The 22,134-nt window shown below is 35.9% G+C and overlaps 2 protein-coding genes across 7 annotated transcripts; one reads left to right on the top strand and one right to left on the bottom strand.

Moving 5' to 3' along the window:
* The first annotated feature begins 1,858 nt into the window (after positions 1-1,858).
* Positions 1,859-10,507, top strand: EMB3129 (GTP-binding family protein). Of its 6 annotated transcripts, none has more exons than XM_008785160.5 (9): positions 1,859-2,134; positions 3,828-3,974; positions 4,130-4,246; positions 4,320-4,463; positions 4,552-4,638; positions 7,487-7,602; positions 7,782-7,963; positions 9,941-9,998; positions 10,093-10,507. In XM_008785160.5, exons 1-9 carry the CDS (start codon positions 2,024-2,026, stop codon positions 10,214-10,216), a joined length of 1,086 nt encoding a protein of 361 aa, XP_008783382.4. In that variant the 5' UTR covers positions 1,859-2,023; the 3' UTR covers positions 10,217-10,507. The 6 variants fall into 6 exon arrangements, with proteins under 6 accessions (XP_008783382.4, XP_008783381.4, XP_088571172.2 ...); XM_008785159.5 differs by having other exon boundaries at positions 9,875-9,998; XM_088715046.2 differs by having other exon boundaries at positions 1,859-2,613.
* An 849-nt stretch (positions 10,508-11,356) lies between these two features.
* On the bottom strand, positions 11,357-16,828 carry LOC103702646 (uncharacterized). Its single transcript, XM_008785158.6, has 5 exons — positions 16,011-16,828; positions 14,936-15,403; positions 14,414-14,791; positions 14,269-14,336; positions 11,357-11,866 (listed from the first exon to the last, which is right to left on the bottom strand). Exons 1-5 carry the CDS (start codon positions 16,611-16,613, stop codon positions 11,656-11,658), a joined length of 1,728 nt encoding a protein of 575 aa, XP_008783380.4. The 5' UTR covers positions 16,614-16,828; the 3' UTR covers positions 11,357-11,655.
* Positions 16,829-22,134: the final 5,306 nt, after the last annotated feature.

Raw genomic sequence — 22,134 nt, 5'->3', positions numbered from 1 at the left:
GACCTTGTGGGGAACCAGGATGTGTTTTCTAGGGATAAACCGGGGTGAATAGATAATGCCAGGTTTAGCAGGGATAAATTTTATTCTTGCTTTGAAAATGGTTGCAGTTCTTTTGTTTTCTAATTGGATGCTAGCCAGGGATAACAAATATTGTCTTGATGTTATTTGAGGATAAGTGAATAAAAAAGACGTTTTTTGTGAAATTGGATATGATGTAATGTGTGTGCGTGTATATATATATATAAAAAATATGTTATTAGTATGATAATATGATAGTATTATATGATTAATATTATGCATTGAAGGGTTAAATCAGTCATTTCCATGGAGAGTTGCTCTTGATAGAAGTGCCTTGTTCTACTACTCTTTATAATAGGGGCATTAATCAACCTTTTTGTCCACAATGTTTTGCACCTAATGAAGACTGGAACCATTATTTATTTTCCGACAAAAAAGCTTGGTTAGTATGAAAATCTTATTTGGAAGCTATAGCCTACACTTGAATATCTTGGATTAGGTTAATGTTGTTAATACTTTCAATCTTAAATCCATTGAAAATTTGTTGTATTATATGGCAGAATTGGAAGAACCATAATTGAGAGTTGTTCCAACATATGGAAACTGCCTGCTCCCAATTTTTTGTTTAACAGCACTCTTCTTGGCAAATGAGTATTACACCCTTAAAATAGATCGTCTCAAGTTGATCGAAGCTGGCATTGGGCCTTGGAAGATAGGAGAGCGAGTGAGGCTAAGGGTGTTGGGGGAGAGAGAGGGAGGGGCACGTAGGGAAGGAAGGATGAGGATATAGAGGGCCATGGGGTAGGGGGTTGGATGGAAAAAGGAGTAATTAGGGGGGGAGGAAAGAGATATAGAGAGTTGGGGAAGGATGTGAAGCAGTGAAGGAGAGAGGAGGAGAGAAAGAGGAGAGAGGTTGGGGCAGGATCGGTCATAACCACTATCTACATTTCATGTGCATCATAAATAGGAGCTAATGAATAGACTTGCGATCTGTAGAAAGACATCATGATTCCAAAAAATAATTTGTTGAGATGAGAATACAGATATTATATTTCTACCAAGATAACTGAAAGTTCCAACTAAGTTAAAAAATTTTAATTTATTTAAAATTTTTAGTTATTTTTTTTAATGGATCTAATTTGATTAGAAAAGAAAGAGAGCATGCCCATAAAACCACAAAAATAATTAATACTAGCTTGTTCATTTTATTATTTTTATAGATATTTGTGAACTAAGGAACTAAGAATATTCTATCTAACAATCTAAAAAGAATACATCTTTACTTTTAATAATATATTAAATACAATAATATAAAAATAATATAATACTATAGTATTATATAATAAACTATTATAATATTATATGGTATATTGTAATATTATTATAGGATAATATAATTATTACAACATAAACATATGATAATATATATGCTATAATATTAAATATACAATATATCAGAATATTGTGCTGTACTACTATATTATAATGTATAATATAAAATCATAATAAATATTCTATATATAATATATAATATAATATTTTAATACATTATTATATTATATAATATGATATTATATAATGATAGAGATTTGAAAGTTAAACTTTCATAAAAATCACATTTTTCATCCACTTGGTACATACTAAGTAACATCCAAACAACATTTTTTATCTTGTAGTATTCAAACACACAAAGAATAACTGCAACAATACAAGTTTTTCCCAATAAAAATTAAGAATTATATCTATTTATTTCTATATAAATTAATGTCAAAGTATAATTTTTTCTTATCCCAAAATGCTCATATCCGTTGCCTTAAAAGTCCTTTTTTTTCCTCCTCTCATCGCTTGTCAGGGAAAAAGGGCCGTTGTTTAGGGACGTTGTTCGAGGAGACGGTGAAATAGAAATGGATCCAACATCCAAAATTCATCGAAAACTCGCACCTTTTGCGGATTAACCAGCCCGCCTCACCTCTCCTTGTCTCCCCCTCTCTCTGTAAGATCTCCCATGGCGTCTTTAGCCCCTTTGCCCCACCCTCGGCCCTCCCTCTCCCCAACTCGGCGCTTCAGGACCCTGTCCCTCCGTTCGGTGGCTCCCAGACTCTTTGTCTCAAACGCGGTGAGTGACCACCCAGATTTCTAGGGTTTCTTTTGCTTCGTCTTTCGACATCTCTCCCATTCTTGAAACCCCTTCGTCTTATAAGTTCTTCTTCCTTGTTCTTTTGGTTATTTTTGCGAGCTACTTCTATGCTTCTATTCAAATGCTTTTGCTAGACCTTGTTCTTGCTCTAGCGGAAAGCATAAACGTAATTGACGGAGGACTGGTGCTTAGTATTGGTACAGGAATGGTCATTCAAAACCATTTTATTTATCCATTCAACAAGGAATTGTTAATTATTATCTACAATCAGGAGGTCGTGGGATTGCATTTGATTAATAGGAATATGAGTTATTACAGAAAGCAATCAACTTGCCGGTTAAATGATCAGAAGATTTCTATACCTTGAAGTCCCAAGCCTCTCATGTACGCAATTGACTAGTGTTTTCAAAGACCGCTGCTTTATGGCTCAGCAATGCTGACAAATGCAAATGTTGCTGGTAATAAGTGTCAGCCGGTGATTTTGTTCATTTAGTTGCTTGTAGGCTTGCTTAAATTGTTAAAGCAGTTTGGTTTCTTTATGTTATTAAAGAACATGAATATATGATTCAGAACTAAATGTTTTCTGAATATGATCCAAGTCAGATTAGCTTTTAATTTTATTTGATGTTGCTTTCTGTAATAAGTTTGCATTACTGAAAAATGCGCTGTGCATGGGCATATTTAAGTGTGCTAAAGATAGAGAAAGGCTGTTTTCTGCCTAATGCAAATCAGGAACCAACTAGTTATAAGATATCAGTGCACATGGGTGATTTCCAGCTCAAAGTCTGCTATATTTTTGGAGGCATGACTTGAGCTATACATGCATGTTTGAGGCATGTAAGGAATTGTTTTAGAACTGACCTTGTGGTCTAATAATTTTATGTTTCAATTTTCAGTAAATCGGTCATTATGACGCCAAAATGTAGGCCTTAATTTTCAGTATCAGATTAGAAAGGAATCTCAGTCAAATTGATAAAATTTTTTACTAGTTTTCAGGTTGAACTAAGAATCCTACTTCGTACGATTTTGGTTGGGAAGTGTCTGATAAGTATTCTTTCTGGTTTAGGAGTTGTTATATGGCTTTATATACAAGAGAAACCTTAAATACAAAAGAATGATGCATTTGCTTTTGATTTGAAGCAAAATGATTTTCTCATGTTGGATTGCAGAAAATCCTGAGGGTGATTCCTTAACCCCCTGGCACTTTGTGCTCACATTAGTACCTTACCCTCATTCTCTTTGCTGAGAATGGTTCAAGCATTTTGTCATAGTTCCTTTCATGCTTTTCATTTGGAGGATTTCTCCATTTATAATCACCAATTGCTGAGTACATGCCTCAAAACCAACCTCTTATCGAAGTTATGAGGTTTGTTTCTCATGGCGACTGTATATTTGAAAATATTTTATTAAGTGATAGGGTTTATTCTCAATTTTCAGTTCAGATCTTTCATACATTAATTCTGGCCTTGAATTGCCGACTTACCTTTGCACAGCAAAATTCAGCTGTTAATTGCCATTATTTTCAGATTTCATTCTCAACAAACAATATTTACATGGGATTTAGTTCTTGTAATCTTGGAAAGATTGCTAAATGGTACAAAGCTTGTTAGTTTTATTCATAGTACATGCATATTGGATAAAATGCTAGGAATTTTAAAAAGAAATGTTGCAGATTGCTGGTGGAACATCACTACATTGGCCCCAGAAAGAGAAAATCAACCTTTCTAAATATGTGAATGAGAGCTTCCATGAAGAAGGTGATTGGGAAAGTTTGGATGCTGATGTGTATCACTGGACAAGGTCATTACGTCCTGTGCAGGTACATATGAGGTGTGGATTTGCAGAAGTGATCTGTGATGGGATATTTTGCAGCATGAAATTCAATAGCTAATTATGGCTTGGAATTGAATGTTTTAATATTCTGCAATTGCTAAGCATTCAATCTTCTTAACTTTGAACTTTGGCATCCTGCAGTGGTATCCTGGTCATATTGCAAAAGCAGAAAAAGAGTTGAAAGAACAACTAAAGTTAATGGATGTTGTCATAGAAGTTCGTGATGCCAGGATTCCTATGGCTACCAGCCATCCACAGGTGATGCTCTAATATTTGCTTCATGAAAAGCAAACTTGAAGAAATAATTCCTAAAGGTGTTTTGTCTGAGCAGATGGATTCCTGGCTTGGCAATCGGAAAAAAATTCTAGTTCTAAATAGGGAAGACATGATATCCACTGCTGACAGAAATTCATGGGCTAATTTCTTCACAAGGCGGGGCATAAAAGTTGTTTTTGCTAATGGGCAGCTTGGAATGGTATCTCCCAAACCCAAATACTTGACCAACTTATGGTAGGTTGTTAGGGGTTTCACAGTCATATGTTATATATTTGGTGCCATTGCAGGGTACTATGAAACTTGGAAGGCTTGCAAAGTTATTAGCCACGGGCGTGAATACGAAACGTAGAGCTAAGGGACTCCTACCTCGTCCTGTAATGAATTTTCTGAATCTTCATTGGACATCTTTTCCTATATTTCTTCATTCTTCCAATTTTCTTCAAGCAGAACATGTGTTCTTGAATGGCTACATGTGCATGTGGGGCATGCTTGTGCATTTGAATTAGTGTTCTTATACCATGAATGATGTTGAAAAGCAAAACCTAGAGAAAAATAAAAAGAATACCACGAGGTACAGTTTAAAACATAAAAAAAAGTCCCAAAACTTGCCATTTGAACCAAGAAACCCAAAGAGAACACCGGCAATCCACTCCTTGGATAATCCATTTCGTCTTGTCAATTATCAAGAGAATACGACCAGATGTTCCTGTCACCTAGACATCCCAACACAGGCATGCAAAAGAACATGTCAGAGTTTTTAGCTGTGACTATTGCAAGGGTCCTTAACTTTGAGAGCAACCATTGTGTGCTCACATGGATTGCACACCAAAACTATCAGAAAGGACTCGTGAAGACGATTCCAGACTCTGAAATTCATGTTTATATAGGAGAAAATGTTGAAAGTTTTGGTCGATATAATAGGTCTATTACTAATATGTACAATTATAATAAGCTATAACCCCTTACATGTAACAATCATACTAGTTGAATTCGTAACATATGTGATTACATAGATCAACTTTTTATGATTTGTAAACTATAATTATATACAGTTCGAAATTCATGAAAGCGATTACGTCTTGCGGGTTGTCATGGGAGTGTTGGCAGTTGTGTTTGAAGAGCCCTTGTCATGTCAAGTGCATCATGGTGTTCTAAGATGGAGGGTGACGAGGAAATGTTATGACGACAACAATGTGGATTGAAGTATGGATTGGATATGCAATTTATAAGCTAAGTAGAAATATCTTACAGAAAGTCACTTTCTTTTTAGTATATAATTTTAACCACTGATTGTTGAATTCTTTACCATGATAAATGGTAGAGATGTTTGGTAGGGCTAATAAGAAATATTATGGAATTACAAGGGAATATAATTTTAACCATTGATTGTTGAGTTCTTTACAATGATAAATGGTTGAGATGTTGGTAAGGCTAATGAGAAATATTATGGAATTGCAAGGGTGCGAGTGTCTAGCTTGAAGACTTCCTATAATGCTTATATTCCTTTAGTTGGGAGTAGTGGATGACTATGCTCTGGAGCTCTTTCGTGTATTTTTAGTTAAATATTTAATTTTTGCCTTTGATGATGAGATGGAGGATATGGTTCCTCACTTCCCCTGCATGACACTTTTCCTTTTGTCTATTTCTTTTCTTTCTTTGTTTCTTTTTTTAATTATTTTTTGTGTGGTTTGGCTTCACTTAGTGAGATTCTCTTTATTGGACAATGTAATGAAAAAATTATTAAGTAATCATTATCATAATTGTGATCTCATAAAATGAAAAAAATTATCATACTTTACCGGTTCCATACTGGTACGCAGTATGGGAGGTGTACCAACACTTGGTACGCCAAACTGGCCCTTGTACCAGGCATATCGATAAGTAATAGGGTGGCAATGGTATAGGGCTCGGTATTGAGATAGCGTACCTTGATTAGAATTTAGAAGTCTTTTGAAACTTCTCAAACAATATTGTTGATTACTTTGTTGTGTGGAAAGGGGTTATGGTTAATTATTTTTGAAATATGATATCACATATTGTGATGTGTTCCCTGTGGAGAGAGCGGATATGGCTTTCTTTTGAGGATGAAGCCTCCTCATTCAACTATTTCATTGATAGTTTCGAGGGGAATGTTATTCACCACTCTCTTTATTTCACCAAGGAAGAAGATCTTTGGGATCAAAGATTGGTAAGGTTGAGATGCCTATAGTTGCTTCTACCAGCTATAAAACTTTGTCAGCATCACAAGTCTATATCGAAATCTGTATTTAGATAACAATCTGTCTATTATCATATTAGTCTGTTGTGTTTTTTTGGGCAACAACCAGTGAAGATCAGGAGTCAAAGTCTGGAATGTTTTTTTTTTTTGTCATTCGACACTTCAATTATCAGTCAACACTGTTTTAAAAGCGCCTGCAAGCTACAAACAGGTGGAGAAACCTAAAAAATTCTTGTCATCCAACAAATGAAATATAACATCTTAAATAAGATTTAGTAAATCAATTGTAAGTATCAACTTGGCAAATCTATAAATTGCTCTCACCTTTTATACTCAAACATAATACAAGATGTTAAGGCGGGTGCATGGGCGGGCCATCTAGATAACCCAGTAAGCTATCTATTAAAGCAGTTGCCTGTCATCAATGACATTTTGCAAGATTTTAATGTTCCTATAACCTTATTTTGTCTTTATTATATACTGGAGAGGATCTGATGATGAATTTTTTGGAGTAGTTGTTATACATGTTGCAGTTTTCCGGTACATCATTCTTCTTACCATAAAAAACCCTATGAGCAATGCTGCCCCTTTTTCTTTTCCAGCATGCCAAATAATATTTTCATCCAACCCACTCAATTTGCTCTAAATAACACCTTATATCAGCATTCAAAAAGCAATAGTTCAGATTTGTAATATTCTATTACACCTCAACTATCCAAAATAATTCTTGGTGTTTTTTGCCCCTTTGTGAATGCATTAATGATATATTCATGGCAATTGTCAGAGATTTTGCCTTTTTTTTTGTCTTTCAATTCAGGAATGGACAATATGTTCTTGACTGCAATTATGTGAATGTTTTCTTAATTCTGCTACAGGTCCAGTTCCATAAAATGTCTCATTAATAATGTATTCATTGAAACCGTGTCAGTTTCATCATAAAGTTTAGAATTGCAGTTGCTTTTTCAATTCTATTATCCATATTTTATTTTTCTATTCTGTTACAGGTCCGAGCTGGAATAGTTGGATATCCAAATGTAGGAAAATCTTCTCTAATTAACCGTTTATTGAGGCGGCGAATGTGTCCAGCAGCTCCCAGGCCAGGTGTCACAAGACAACTGAAGTAAGTTCCTCTTAGAACCTTGTTCTTTTCTCTCTTAGAGAAGTAGGCATTATTATCATTTCACTATGTATAAACCAATTTCCTCTATGTTCCTTTGTAAATCTTTCATGTTTAACTGCATGGAAAATAAATTGTAAGCTTTTGATTCAGTACTATTGCTCTCACGTATCTTTGAACAGATGGGTCCGTTTTGGGAAAGATTTAGAGTTGTTGGACTCCCCTGGCATATTACCAATGCGAATTAGGGACCAGGCAGCTGCAATCAAGCTTGCAATATGTGATGACATTGGGGAGAGATCATACGATGCTGCTGATGTGGCTGCCATTCTTGTACAAATGTTGACAAGGCTTCCAGCAGTAGGTTGGTTTCTCAGACTCAACAAGCTAAAATTTAAGTACTCTCCAAAATCCCATGAGTGCCTCTCTGCACATGCATGCATATAGAGAGACACAACCCTGTGTTTAGAATTTCACTCTAAACTCTATGTGCGCAAAGTATATAGCAGGCCATCTGTGCTGAGAACCCACACTTTTCATGAACCACTATATCTGATTGCCTGAATTTAGTATCAGATGCTCGGGAGGTTATTTGCCTGTGCACAGAGTCACACTAAATTTGATAGTACTAGGAAATCTAGGGTGCTAAATTGCATTGCAGGGCAATTAAATTACTAGTCTGTATTTGTTCGTCATGATCTTTTGAACCAACTAGGAGGTGATGTTATGATCAACACCTTTTGAACCAAGAGGTGGATCAAAATTGAGAATTTAGGAGGGCAGAATGAAGGGAAGAAATTAGGGGGTTGTTGCTATGTATAGCCTTCATAGTTTTTTGTTGATCTCATTTTCAACAGGTGCATCTCTACTTTAACCATATTTGGGACGTTCTCATGTATCTCTTACCATTTTTTGCATAAAAGAACCAAGATGACGAAAAATATCTTCATGGAACTTTTAGTCTTCCATCAACATTTCCACAAAATGTTGCTTCTATGTGCTGTGCTTTGTTTTTTGAATTACATTAGTTTTCTATATTTTTGTATCAAGAAATTCTTCCACAGCCTTCTGTACCTCAAGATCAACATATACCAAAAATCGAGTTGGGCAGACCCTAAATAACCTGTTTTGACACATGCCATCAGAGATGGTGGTCAAACTAGTTGTATTCTGGAAACTCGTATGCACCATCAGAAATGGATGACATGAAACATCAAGTAAATATGCCCTCAAATATCAGATAAATCTCTTTCAAAGCTTTGGTTTCACTCATGTATAGTCATGGTTTTTATTATTGCTGCAAAATTTGCTAGGCATCGATGCTCATATGCGCTTGAGGGCAACATGAAGGTCCTGAGTGGAGTTTCCATTAGGAAGTCATGTGATAATTAGTCCCCATTTACTACAGTCTGATGCAAAGTGATTGCCATGTTTAATCTGCACTCTCAGTTCTAATCTTTGTTTCTAAAAGCAAAATACTAGGGAAATTCTCTGTTTTTTGTCATTAAGCTTCTTTTAAGCATTAATCCTATAAACATGTGAGGAGTAGAGCATATGCTGTTGTGGATTGATTTGCACTATGGAAACTACCGGCTAACTGCAGCTTTTGTTTCCTTTGCTATCAATGGTTCAATTCTTGTGGGTCTTCAAGTTTGCACCAAGTTTAATACAAATTGCAACTTAATCTCACCAAAAGCTCATTACTTTTGATTGTATATAAACTTGAAATGAAGTTTCACAAGTTTTGAGCTTAGCTTCTCTTGGTGATAAAATAATAAGTGTCCATTAGGCTTTTTAGATTAACCTGATCATTAATGCTTATGTGTTCTACATTTAAAACTCCCTAGCCTTGTCAATAAAAAGAATCAAGCATGTTGCACCTATGCATGTATGGTGGAGGTGCGAGGCAGAGATGTCCTCTTGGTAGAGAGACAATGAGGGTTGCACTACAATATAGGTAGGATTGTTCCTACCATGTTCTATATTGTTGTCCATATACCAACAAATATCCATGCAAGTATTAAAATCTATGCTTCTATTTATAAATTATGATAGTAACTTTCTTGTTGTGTACGTATTATTTTGTTCAATTCAAACAGTTCTGACACGTTATTGTCAAATATTTGGAGACCTCCTTGTATACTATAGCAATTCTATTGATCCACACGATCCTCTGAGATACTTCCTTGAGAATAGATCAGTCAGTTGTATAGTTTTTTGTAATTTTATGTTTACATTTCGTAACTTTATGTTTGCATTTCTATCATTTAACCAGAAGCAAAATGCTACTGTTTTATCTCATCCTGTCAAGTTGCCAATTGCACTCGCTGGTTTCCTACAGGCTCAGATACTCTCTGCAAGCGCTATAGAATTGATTCAGATGGTCGCTGTGGTAAAATGTATGCATCCCTTTTGCTGCATGATTTATTTATTCACACTTTCTGCTTCCTGTAAATGTTGAGTCGTCAGCTTGGCATTAATAATTGATTGCAGATTCCTCGAGAAACTTGCCCTTCACTTGTTTAATGGAGATGTTAGTCACGCTGCTGTCCGTGTGTTGAGTGACTTTAGGAAAGGGAAATTTGGTTGGATTGCACTAGAGAGGCCTCCTAGGTGAAGCTGTTGAAGTTAAGACGTTTCACCATTCTTAATTGAGCAGCATCCAGCTCCAGAACAATGTAGGGGAGGTGAGGTTGGATCATCTGGGATGGACGCAGCACCTACACTAGCAAGAAAGATCGAAGTAGCTGAACATAGTAATGATGTTCGAACAAGCAGCTGGTGTGTTTTCTCAGGGGAAAAGAGGGACAAAAAAAGAGAGCAAAGAGCAGCTTGTACGTGACTTAAAAAATATGTAGAGTATGTGAACAAAATCTTTTGTATTTATAGTCCAATCATCCATCCAAAAGTGATCTTTGAACTTTCCTTCGCCCCGCTCACACTTTGCTAACCCATCATGTGGTGAAGAGAAGAGATTACGAAAGATTTGTAAATATAGCAGACTGCAAAAAGATTATAAATATGACAAGTTCCTCATGGATTCGATGAGAAGAAAATGAAAAAACAAAACGAAATAAAGCATTTCCAGCAGACGAACTTCTCCCAGTTATGTCTGGTAATAGAATAGGGCGGCTTGCTTTGACCAACACTCCATTTTTTTCTCTGTCCATGGAGCGTATGAATTTTATGGAACGTAGATAGACAAAAAAAAAAAGAAATTCAAGCTAAAAGTAGAAATTATAGTACCATTTGAAGGAGCACCAGTGGGAACATCTCTACCGACAAACCATTTCAATGGTACAGGTGCTGCCGGCCCACAAGCTGAAAAAGTTCTGTAGTTGAACCATCTGTTCTAGGATCGACCTTTCTAAACAAGCCTTAAAACTTGATCCTTGTCATCAGTGGTCATTCCATCCCAAAACTTAAAAAGGAATAACATTAGCACAGCGACGATTTCATTTTGATCCAGAGGCATTGCTAGATAACCTGTGGCGATTTCATTCCAAAGAGAAAAAATGAGCATGCTTTAAATCTTCTTTCGCCATTCAATCTGATTAGTATTGTCTCCGTTTATATCCACTCCCACCCTTGATAAAGGGTGAAAGGCACCACAACCAATCATACGGCCTTGAATATCCTGAACACACTTCTTCCATTCCTTCTCTGGAATATGTCCATCAGGGAGTGTAATTAATGCCCGATGCTAACCCAAATGAAACTAGTCAAATGAAGTCATCCATCTCAAACAAAATTAGGATTCTGGAAGCATACGTCCACCATTTGAACTTCCATAACCATACAACATCAAATCATTTACATCAAGACAACTCCTAACATGTTATATTGACATAAACACCAGATTTTCTACAAGTTATACCCTTACAACATGGACCTAGTTTCTTTCTGGAGCCAAAATTAGCTCCATCCATTAGCTCCAGATGGATCAATATGACGTGTCTAGCACCTGAAGCATATTCCACATTACTAAAATCCTTCATCTCATTAAGGATTTCTGCACATCTGCAAGAGTATTTTGCTTGGTTGCTGGAGCGGCAGCTAACCAGAGAGGAATGACATGGCTCTTCTGAAGTCAAGAGATTTTAGGGCAGATTCTGGGAAACGACTGCCTTCTGGGACCCACAGACCACCTTTGGGAGGAAGCACTACTTGTTGGGTTTGGTTCTTACCGTCAGTAGCAGATTCTGTAGACGAAGCTTCTTTCTTTTTCTTCACAAATTCGAAGAATTCTGCGACTTGTCGTGCATACCTTGAGAGAATAATTAAAAGAATTATGTTCGTCAAAAGTTGGCCATTGTATCAAGTACACTGCATGGTAGTTGTCAGCATAAGAAGAAAATATACAATAAACACAACTGTCAAGACTTACCCCAATATATAAGCTATTGCTGTAACTGAACTATATAAGGGAGCATCCCATCTTTGAAAGAAAAGCATCGAAGACAAAGGATAGGTACCAAGCTTTCATGAGTCAGATATCAAGAGCCCAGCGTACCATGTTGCAGTGATATATAGAGAAAACTTGCAGCATGTATACTTTAATGAAGAAAATATCAAACCATGACATACAAAATCCACCAGCTTTGTCACATTAGTAGGGTGATTATGACATGCTTCACCCTTCTCCCTAGAGAATAGATTATGTCAAGTCAAGCTTTCTTTAAACTCCTCCACAGAGGTACTCCCAAGTCTCCACCTCTTATTCTCACTTTTCTGATCCTTCAACACACATCCGTTCCCCTTTGTTTCAAGACCTTCAGTCATCCTTATGTATGAAAATACCATTCAATCTCCTCTCAACTACATTAGCCCAACAAGTGCATGCCTTAAACTTCTAACAAGCAAATATCTTTGTTTTACCAGATATCCCACTCAACACCTACTGCAGATGCACTTGGTCTGAGTGTAACCAACATTTAGTTGGATGCAACATTGTGAATTTAATTATTTCCATACAAGTATTTCCTATATTAAATGGTCATATGGCATCGCATATTGCCCTGCTTAATCCACCAAGAAACAATTCCTTGTCTCCTCATCACACGTCTAAGAAATGTACCCATTTCGAACGCTTAAATTTCCAATCCAAACAGCACTTGTGGAGATCTTGTATCCTTTTCTGGAGTCTAACCAGCAAAAATACCACATATCATGTCCACTTGATGCACAAGTAACAATCGATTTTGGCATTTTTTTATGTCATTATAAATGCTGTAGGGTGCGATTTATCATGTAGATTTTTAATTGCCATAGCCCATCTTTTTCTATCTTTTCTTTTTTACTAAAAAAATTTGAGCTTGCATACCGTCAATAGGATTCAAATCTGAAATCACTTTTTAGCGTTAACGAGCAATGAGATCAATCAAAAAGATGTTCTCTCATCTGCTTACAGATATTGCATATTTTTGAACTAATAATTTTGGCATATTAATAAATTAAGTAACCATCCATGGAAAGAGAATTGGTAATTTCAAAAACTTAGGCAAACTTTTAAATCTAATATTATTTGAAGAACTGCATAATTCAGTCCTAAAATCCATGTAGTTAAGATGGAACTTGTGTTTATGAAGCATCCAACTGATGCATGCCATCATCAACAAAAAACAGCCTTGTCGCTTCAAAGTGAATGAACAAGTAAACAGTTGTTCAAACAATGAGTCAGTACTACCATGCTGCAACCTTAATTCTAAGTCAAGAAATATACAAAGATTTCATGCTGCTATATATCGGGAAATCCTGAATATCACTCAATTGTATATGTGATATAATCAGACAAGTGATGCCCCAAAATTGAAAATAAAATAGGCTCATTAAAATGCTGCAACCTTAAATTGGATGAACGTTGCGCTAGCGTGCAGGTTTGAGCTTCACCTACTATAGGATGGGTTCAAGACTAGGTCCAGCTTGAAAATCGAATTTAGGCCCAGTAACATGTTTGGCTAGGATTTTTTTGGCATATACCGTTGAGGAATTGTATCATTATTGACCAAGAGGAATGATAAACATTTTTTTTGGGGAAGACAAACCACTACTATGCAAAGTTGCTTTTTCCCATGAGGAGCTATGATCTGTAGAATAAGATCTGAAGTATTATTTTATCTTAGATAGACATGCAACTTTGCAGCTCATAAGCCAGAATATTGATATTTTAAAAATGAAAATCAATAACACATCAAAAGTATTCCAACCAAATTGGAACATATCCACAGGCAAGTCTAACATGGACAAGTAGAATTCAAGCCTGCATGAACAAAAGCCAAACTTGAGTTGTCTGGAATAATAGGGCATGCCTCGAAAAATTTCATCTAGCTTGATGTGCCCCTAATTATCCCAAAACTTGGCATTTTTTAATTGACAGATCATAATTATTAATATCTACAAATCATGTTTCTATGTTTTACATATAACTAGAGATTTTCATCAGTCAAAAAATGTGCATACAACAAAGAACTACATACAATATAAAACTCAAAACATAAGAAAAGGATTCAAGTTGGAATACGAAACAAGAACAATTACAACAGCAAAACAAAATTACCTCAAACTAAGGAAAAATATTTACAAGCAAAATTTAAGCTAGTGTATCAATTTGCTTATGAAGATGGAGAGAGAAGAGAGGGGGCGAGAGAGAGAGAGAGAGAGAGTACTTACAGTCTTTTAGCTTCAATATCTTTACTGAAGTCAATGTTTGGTTCACAATCCAGCACTAAAGCGGGAACCTAGTCAAGGATAAAGAAAACTCCATCAGAAACTCATTGTGAATTTGATCCTAAGAAATGCCTAACAAAAGGTTTACCTTTTGGATACTTGAATGCATATGATCACCTTCCAAATATAACACGCGATCTCTTATATCAGAATGCAAGGAGCTATCCATATGGAATGGTAACTGACTGACTGACAGGACACCATGATTTCCACACTGAGAAGGGAAAAGCCAGCTCTCATGCTTCTCATGTAAGCCTCGCAAGTACTCCAAGGAGACACCACCTTCTTCTGCCCTGTTACGGAGCATCATTCTCTTGTAGCAGGTATCAGGGCTAGCTCTTAGATAAATGAACCCGTCAGGGATAAGTCCCGGAAGACTTGACACAACAGGGTCAAACCATGAGTCATAGATGCTAATCTCCATCTCATTCATCCAATTGGCTTCATGAACAGCACGCACAAAAACCTGCATGTTGGGATCAACATACAGGTTTCAAACTTTAGCAAACAGGTATTAGACAATATATTGTATGTGAATTTGACTGAAAACATAGTACAATTGAAAAGAAATAATTATTGTCTACAGATCACATATTAATATTATGCTTACCATTCTATCACTGAAAACACTTCTTTCCATCAGCCTGAGGGGTTTTATTCCACCAGCAGACTCTCTTTCCTGCATTACCCTCGTCACAAACACATAATTTTGGAAAGTGTAGGCATACCTTTGTGGTTCTGCATAGAAAGCATCCAGTATATTAAAGTGATCAGGACCAACATCCTGCCATCTGGAGATAGGTTCTGGTACTATTTCTACAAGATCACGTAACTCAATAGTTTCATTAGCTATTCTTTGTAGGAACGTTGTCTTTCCAACACTAATATTCCCTTCAACACAAAAGGTGAGTCGTTTCCTTTGTGTAGGCATGACATCAGATTCTGCAGTTTCCTCTTTCAACTCTTCATCCACACTTTCTTTGATGAAGGAGGTTATACTCTCCGCATGGTTCTTGTGAATAATTCCTACTGAGCTCTGTAAATATTCAACCATCTTCTGGCTAGACTTCCCAAAGAACTGCAGTATAGAACATAAGAAAAACGAAAAAAAATATTCATTAGATGCATGTCCGAGAGAAAAAGCACCATCCGAAAATCAAATGCAGAAAACAACAATTCACTAAAACCAATAATTCCGAAAATTAAGCATCATCTCACATAAGTATGTGAAGAAACGCTTCTCTGTAAACAGACCTATGAGAAAACATAAATGAATGGATAAAAGGTTATATGAGCAAGTTAAAACACAAAAACAAAAAAAGAGGCAACAGTCTAACATGGAAACCACAAAAGATGCCATGAAAATTCAGTGCGGAAATTACCCATTAAAATGGCACCAAACATTGTAACTCTGTGGAGCCAAATCTCCATTAGATTGTCTTGTTAATTTTTACCACTTGAACTATTTCTGCCTGCCTACAGACGCAAAAGACAACCAGAGCAACTACTTATATTGCAGTGACAAGCTAAAAATACCATCAGAACCAACAGGCACATAAACTGTTCAAAAATTCAAGCTTAAATTTTATTTTTATCTCACAATAGAAACAAAGTTCAACAAAAATCTATAATGCAGCAAGCCAGTGCAGGTACTGAATTAGAAATCTTGAAGGCAAAAAATATACCTTATCCCTGTAGAGTTGTTTGAGCTCGGCCACGCGTTGAAAACCTTTATCCACCAGCTTCCTAAGATTTCGAGGCCCAACTCCAGGAATCTCCAAGAGCTCCAGACTCCCCAGGGGTGGGGCATTGGAACCTCCGCTCCTACCTCTCCTTTCCACCACACTGCTGTGGTTTTCCGCCGACTTTTGCTGCAACGCCCTGGAGGATTTCCCCTCCTCTTCGGGAACCCCATCCTCCTCCTCTCCGCCGCTCTCCTCCTCCTTCCTCCCTTGTCCGCCAGACCCCTCCAAGCTCCCGCTTTTCTCCCGATTCCTCACCGCCTCCGCCGCCCTGAAGCTCCTCCCCCTGCCGCCGCGCAGCCAAGGGGACGAGTGCGAAACCCGAGCTTGCCGGGGAAGAACGCAGCGCCAAATTGGAGTATGGCTCTGTTGACCGTGGCTCCGCCAAAGAAGAGCGTCGGAGGGGGGCAGGCGGAGGTGGAGGGCGGGCATCAGAATGCGGAAAAGGGGCACCTTGGGGAGCGCGCGAGAGGCCTTGGATTCAAGCCAGCCCACAGTGGAGAGGGCGGGGCCATGGGCTGTGCTTCCGCGCCAGAGCTTGTGCATAGCTTTCGCTGCTGCTGCTAATGGAGTTCATGAAGAATCGAAGCAGAAGGATAAGGGAGAGGAGAATTGGGGACCAGGGTTTAGGATGGAGGAGGAGGAGAACGGAGAAGGAGGGGATTAGGGTTTTGGAGAGGAGGGAATTATTAGTGTTTTGTTTTTTTCGGGGGGCGAAGAATCAAAAGGCTACCCGCCTCGTAGAAGGGGGAATAAAGGCCGACAGCGGTCCAACCGGAGCAATGTATAAATGGGCCGCCGGAGTGGGTTAGCGATGGGGCCACAGAGGAAGCTAGATATAAATGGGCCGGAACGTAATGGTGGGCTTGGCTCGATAATGTGGTCTGCTTCAAGCTCATCCTTCGTCGGCGGTGCTCAAGGTTCAATATCTAGTCAAGCCAACATCAAACTTCAGGCAGGTCCGCATAAATGTGACATATAAGTTATAAGCCAATCTTAATAATTTTTATGTAGCTCATTTATTCTCAAAAAAAAAAAAAAAGGCTCATGAGCTGCTTGAGCAACATACTTGCATGTTTTTAGACTAGCTTAAACAACCCAAAGCTTGCCTTCCATCAGCTCAACTTATCTCAGTAGGGTTCAGAGGATCGTTGTGAAGTAGGCTGTGAGAAGTTCTAATACTCGGCAATTCTATCATGGATGAGATTTGATTGCATTACTGAAGATTTGGAACCATCCAAGGCAATGTGAGTATCTCTCTTTTCAATCTGCATTGCAAATTTTATACACCCATCAGCTAATGCCCGGTTAGGAACTAGTTGAGTGCAAATATATGCTTGAGTCGATAATATATACTATGCTGAGATAGACTATGCTCGTCTCGAGAGGAGAAGGAATGTACTGTCAATTCTGACATCGATGAACGATATCCAAATTAAAGATCCAAACTATTAATCTATACCACTAAAAATATTTAGAAACTAAAAATTACATATTTTCATGATGTCTGATATGCGTATCAATCATATAGAAAAAAATAAACAACTGGAATCATATCAAACCATATTTTATTATCTATTATTTTTTAATCTATATATATTTTGGTATATATAGATCATAATCAATTGGATAAATTCTCAATTTAAGTACTTTATCATATATTTTAGAATGCTAGCATATAAATATCTTTTTAGGTTTATTTAGTGGGCACAGATTATGATCAATAATATAGATATTTGATTTAGATGCTTCATTATTAATTTTGGAATTCAGAGAAGTAGAATATCTTCTCCCATCGAGAGGAGCATAGTCCGTCTCTAGTATACTTGACAAATAATCTTTTCTGATTAGAATGCATCTGTAGCTGAGCTGATTTTGAAAGAAATAATATGCACCCATCTTTGCTTTTCTTTGTGAATAATCTTTAACAAAAGTGGTCCAGTAGAGACAGAAATGAAACCTAGAAGGATATAAAATTTTGTATTCATATTCAATTTTGGTACATATCATTCATTTATATTTGTAGCACATATAGAATCATTGGAGCCAAGACTTGTTTCAAAGAATGGCCTCCATCTGTAGGTTGCTGTGTGATCTCCCTTTAGCCTTGCTCGAGATTACTAGTGTGCAGGCCACACATTGGCCCCAGTGTGAAATGAAATTAGAGGTACTCTTAGCATGACTCGTCGAACCACCCTCAATGCAAAAACATCTAAACAATTAATACCCCGACATCCGAATTGTATCAAGGTGAATTTATATTTTCAGCAAGAGCAGCTTCCTAGTTAAGGACAATCTCAAGAAAGTCTAATTGGCAAGTTCAATTCCTTTGAATGTACATATCATTTCTATCTAATAAAATAGTACCTTACTTCCTTCATTTTCAACTCAAAAAAAAAGACAAAGAAAAAAATCCTTTGAATGCAAACTTAGTCCCTATTATTGAATCAATTGCTACTTGGCATGCTTCTAAGGAGGTGATTAATCAACTAGGGGAACTTCTGCAAAGTAGTCACATGGACTTTGGGCAAGATCAACTCTGCCCACCTATATGAGCAAGGACCCCATGCTCCCCCTTGGCACTCATCAACTTTAGATTAGGTATGAGTTGAGTTCGGTTTTGGTGTCGAGCAAGTAATTGTACATAGTAAGTTCAATTTCCTTCATTCCCTCCATACAAATCACCAATAATATAGGTTCAAAGTATAAAAATTACAAAGAACTTGAAAGATAGAAGACTACAACCATGCATTATGTTCTACGTAACTTGTCAGATCTGAAATAGTTCTAGGTCTGATTAGGTTTTTCAAAAAAGTGATCCCATGCCTTAAAATGATTCAGTTAGGTTGGTTTCATATTGGGTGTTCTTTTATCCAACCATCACCCAGTCTTGAATTCTTTGATAGGTCTATTTTTGATCCATACTTGACTTATAGGTATTTAATTCTGAATTCATTGTGGATCTACTCTGGGTAGTGTGTAAAGTTATGGGACTCAATGAAATGCTAATTTCCAAAATTATGCTGACAAAATATTTAGAAATAATGTTGAAGAAATTTATTAAATTAAATTCATACATATCGAATAAAACTACATACAACAGTTATTGTTATAAAACTATTTGAAACTGACAAGATTTTCTAATAGTACTATAATGCATCTATTTATGCAATTGTGTATCCAATCCAAAACTCTATTAATGATATTAGTGTGAGCAAGACACCAAAAAATGTCTACAAAAATGAACATGGCAGATGAATTGATGACTATCCTCTTCGAGAATTAATATCCTTGGCGTCCATTAAAGAGGATATGTTTTTTGTACCAAATAGAAATATATGTTTTATTTTTTATGATAATAATGCATTTAAAAATAACAACCAAGAGAATTCATTGAATTAAATTCGTACATATCAAATAAATCTATATATTATAATTATTGCCATATAACCACATAGAACTAACAAAAAATTTCAACAAACAATAATGAATGATATTTATAATTATTTCCATATAACCGTATAAAGCCGACAAAATTTTTCAACAAACAATAATGAATCAGATTTATAATTATTGCCATATAACCGTACAAAGCCGACAAAATTTTTCAACAAACAATAATGAATCAGATTTATAATTATTGCCATATAACCGTACAAAGCCGACAAAATTTTTCAACAAACAATAATGAATCAGATTTATAATTATTGCCATATAACCGTACAAAGCCGACAAAATTTTTCAACAAACAATAATGAATCAGATTTATAATTATTGCCATATAACCGTACAAAGCCGACAAAATTTTTCAACAAACAATAATGAATCAGATTTATAATTATTGCCATATAACCGTACAAAGCCGACAAAATTTTTCAACAATAATAATGAATCAGATTATGCATCAACATATATCATCTTGCATATTTTATTCATGCCATTGGCCTAAGCAAGGTATCAAGAAATATTCTCTAGAAACAAATAAACATTTGAACATTTATCCCAAAAAATAAAAATACTAGGTACCATCCATAGATTTTTAAGCCAAATGACCACATGATTATCCCTTTCCAAGCATCAACGAGTCCATTAGAGACAATATACTACTCTATAGTAATAAAGCATTTATAACAACATCAAAGAGAATCTGATGGGTTGCATCATTCTTATCAAATAAAAATACATATGATAATTATTTCCATATAGCTGTTAAAAATCAGCAATCCTTTCTAACAATAATACTGCGACAATAAAATAATGTGTCATCATGTGTCCTTTCCTAAGCGATTTATATCATTAGCATGAGCAAAAAAACAATCCTTAAATACAAAAAAACATTTGAAAACTTATCCCAATGCCCTAAATAGTATTTATAGAAACAACATCCAAGAGAATCTTTATAATTAAATTCATAACTATCCCAAACTTTATTCACGCCAATTGGCATGAGCAAGGCATCAAGAAATGGTCTATAAAACCAAATAAGCATTTGCAAGCCTACCCCAAGAAACTTTCCAATGCTCATAAACCTAAAAAGAAATGATCCTATTACCATCTCTCCTCAACCATCTACATACCCAAAGGCCACCGGAGAGAATCCTCTTCCTTTGATGTTATTATCGGTCCCATACCATCCATACCTAAGAATCCCATCTGGTCGGTCTATGATGCCATTCTAACACTCAAAGCCTCAGTCTGCAAGCAGAGCCATGAGACCCATCTCATATTGTAAGTAGAAGAATACATTCAACTTTTGTTATATCCATATGCATTTTTTTTTTCAAAGTAGTTATTGCCAACAAGATTAATATGCCAATTAATCTAAGATAGAAATGAAAGTGATCAGCCTTTTATTTGCATTTTCCATGATTTATATATATATAGATAACAAGCATTCTATTTGCCCGTTCTATATCTCTCTTTTCCTACCCTTTTCTCCACAGACGACATATTTGAAGTTATATGTGTATGGATACATATGTTGAATTCTTGAGCCTTTCATAAAATATCCTATAATATGTAAAGAATTTAATCTCTATATTATTTATTCTTGTTTTGCTCTTATAAATCGGCCTTTGTTGTATGTCGGATAACTAGCCATGATTTCCATTATGGTTTTATTGGACATGAATAATTTGACCATTTTTTAAGAATTACAATACTCCTTTAGATGTTTAGGTTTTATATAAGTTGGCTTTAATCTGTGCTACATAGCATAGTCAAAATATTTGGCAATATTTTTTAAGAAAATGGGAATTATTCGACGATCAATTTATTGTTTTGCTGATTTGCAAATGAAAGAGGAATAGTCTGCGAGATTTACAAATTTTTAGTTGTGGCATGAAGTCCCTGCATCTAGTCTTACATAGGAATATGTTTTATTGTCCTTCATTCATTTTGTTTAAAAAGAAAAAAATAGCCTTTTTCTTTTTCCTGTGTAAGAAAGCTTTGAAATGGACCTTCATGGTCATTCGGCAAAAAAATCATGATGAACTACTATGGTCTTTGCCTCCGAGGCCTTCAATGTGATATCCAATAATAAAAAGGAAATAACAGCTCAGAGTTGAGGGCTATATCCTATTAAATTTCAAAATGTCTAATTCTCATGTTTTTTCCCCTTGGAATTTCTCTAAATGTTATATATATATATATATATATATATATATATATATATATATATATATAACAAGACATGATTAGAAATTTGTTTTCTTATTTTCTTGTTTTTGGTTTTCTGAACTTTTCCAAACTCCTTCAAATTTGCTGATTTTTTTTTTTCAAATTCTAAAGTTGTCGAGATTATCGAATCATTTTGGAATGATGAACTTGTGACCATGGGCTACGGTGCACTTTTTGATACAATTATCAGGGTTGAGCAAATAAAGCAAATATTCAAGTAGGAAATTATTGCTTCATGCAGATAGCATGTATGTTCATAGATACTAGTTTAAATTTAGCATATTACCTCCTGGTACATCCTCCAAATGCAAAGTTATATTGCCCTTCTTGTCATACTGCCTTGCTGCTTTAGTTTCTGCTTTAACATGCTTCTTTTGTGTCTTTTTTT

Source organism: Phoenix dactylifera, chromosome 2 (genome assembly GCF_051530095.1).
Source record: "Phoenix dactylifera cultivar Ajwa chromosome 2, Ajwa_hap1_PhDact_Kaust_v1.1, whole genome shotgun sequence".
Taxonomy (NCBI): Eukaryota; Viridiplantae; Streptophyta; class Magnoliopsida; order Arecales; family Arecaceae; genus Phoenix; species Phoenix dactylifera.
The sequence above is the reverse complement of the archived record's forward strand: the minus strand, read 5'-3'. Positions and strand labels throughout refer to the sequence as shown.

What these genes read in the sequence shown, in the direction of transcription:
- EMB3129 (XM_008785159.5), top strand. Translation starts at nt 2,024, where the DNA reads ATGGCGTCTTTAGCCCCTTTGCCCCACCCTCGGCCCTCCCTCTCCCCA. An exon ending in GGTCATTACGTCCTGTGCAG is followed by an intron (nt 3,975 to 4,129) that starts GTACATATGAGG and finishes GGCATCCTGCAG; the next exon opens with TGGTATCCTGGTCATATTGC. An exon ending in GACAAGGCTTCCAGCAGTAG is followed by an intron (nt 7,964 to 9,874) that starts GTTGGTTTCTCA and finishes TCATTTAACCAG; the next exon opens with AAGCAAAATGCTACTGTTTT.
- LOC103702646 (XM_008785158.6), bottom strand. Translation starts at nt 16,613, where the DNA reads ATGCACAAGCTCTGGCGCGGAAGCACAGCCCATGGCCCCGCCCTCTCC. An exon ending in AACAACTCTACAGGGATAAG is followed by an intron (nt 15,404 to 16,010) that starts GTATATTTTTTG and finishes TCTATACTGCAG; the next exon opens with TTCTTTGGGAAGTCTAGCCA. An exon ending in GATATTGAAGCTAAAAGACT is followed by an intron (nt 11,867 to 14,268) that starts GTAAGTACTCTC and finishes TATTCTCTCAAG; the next exon opens with GTATGCACGACAAGTCGCAG.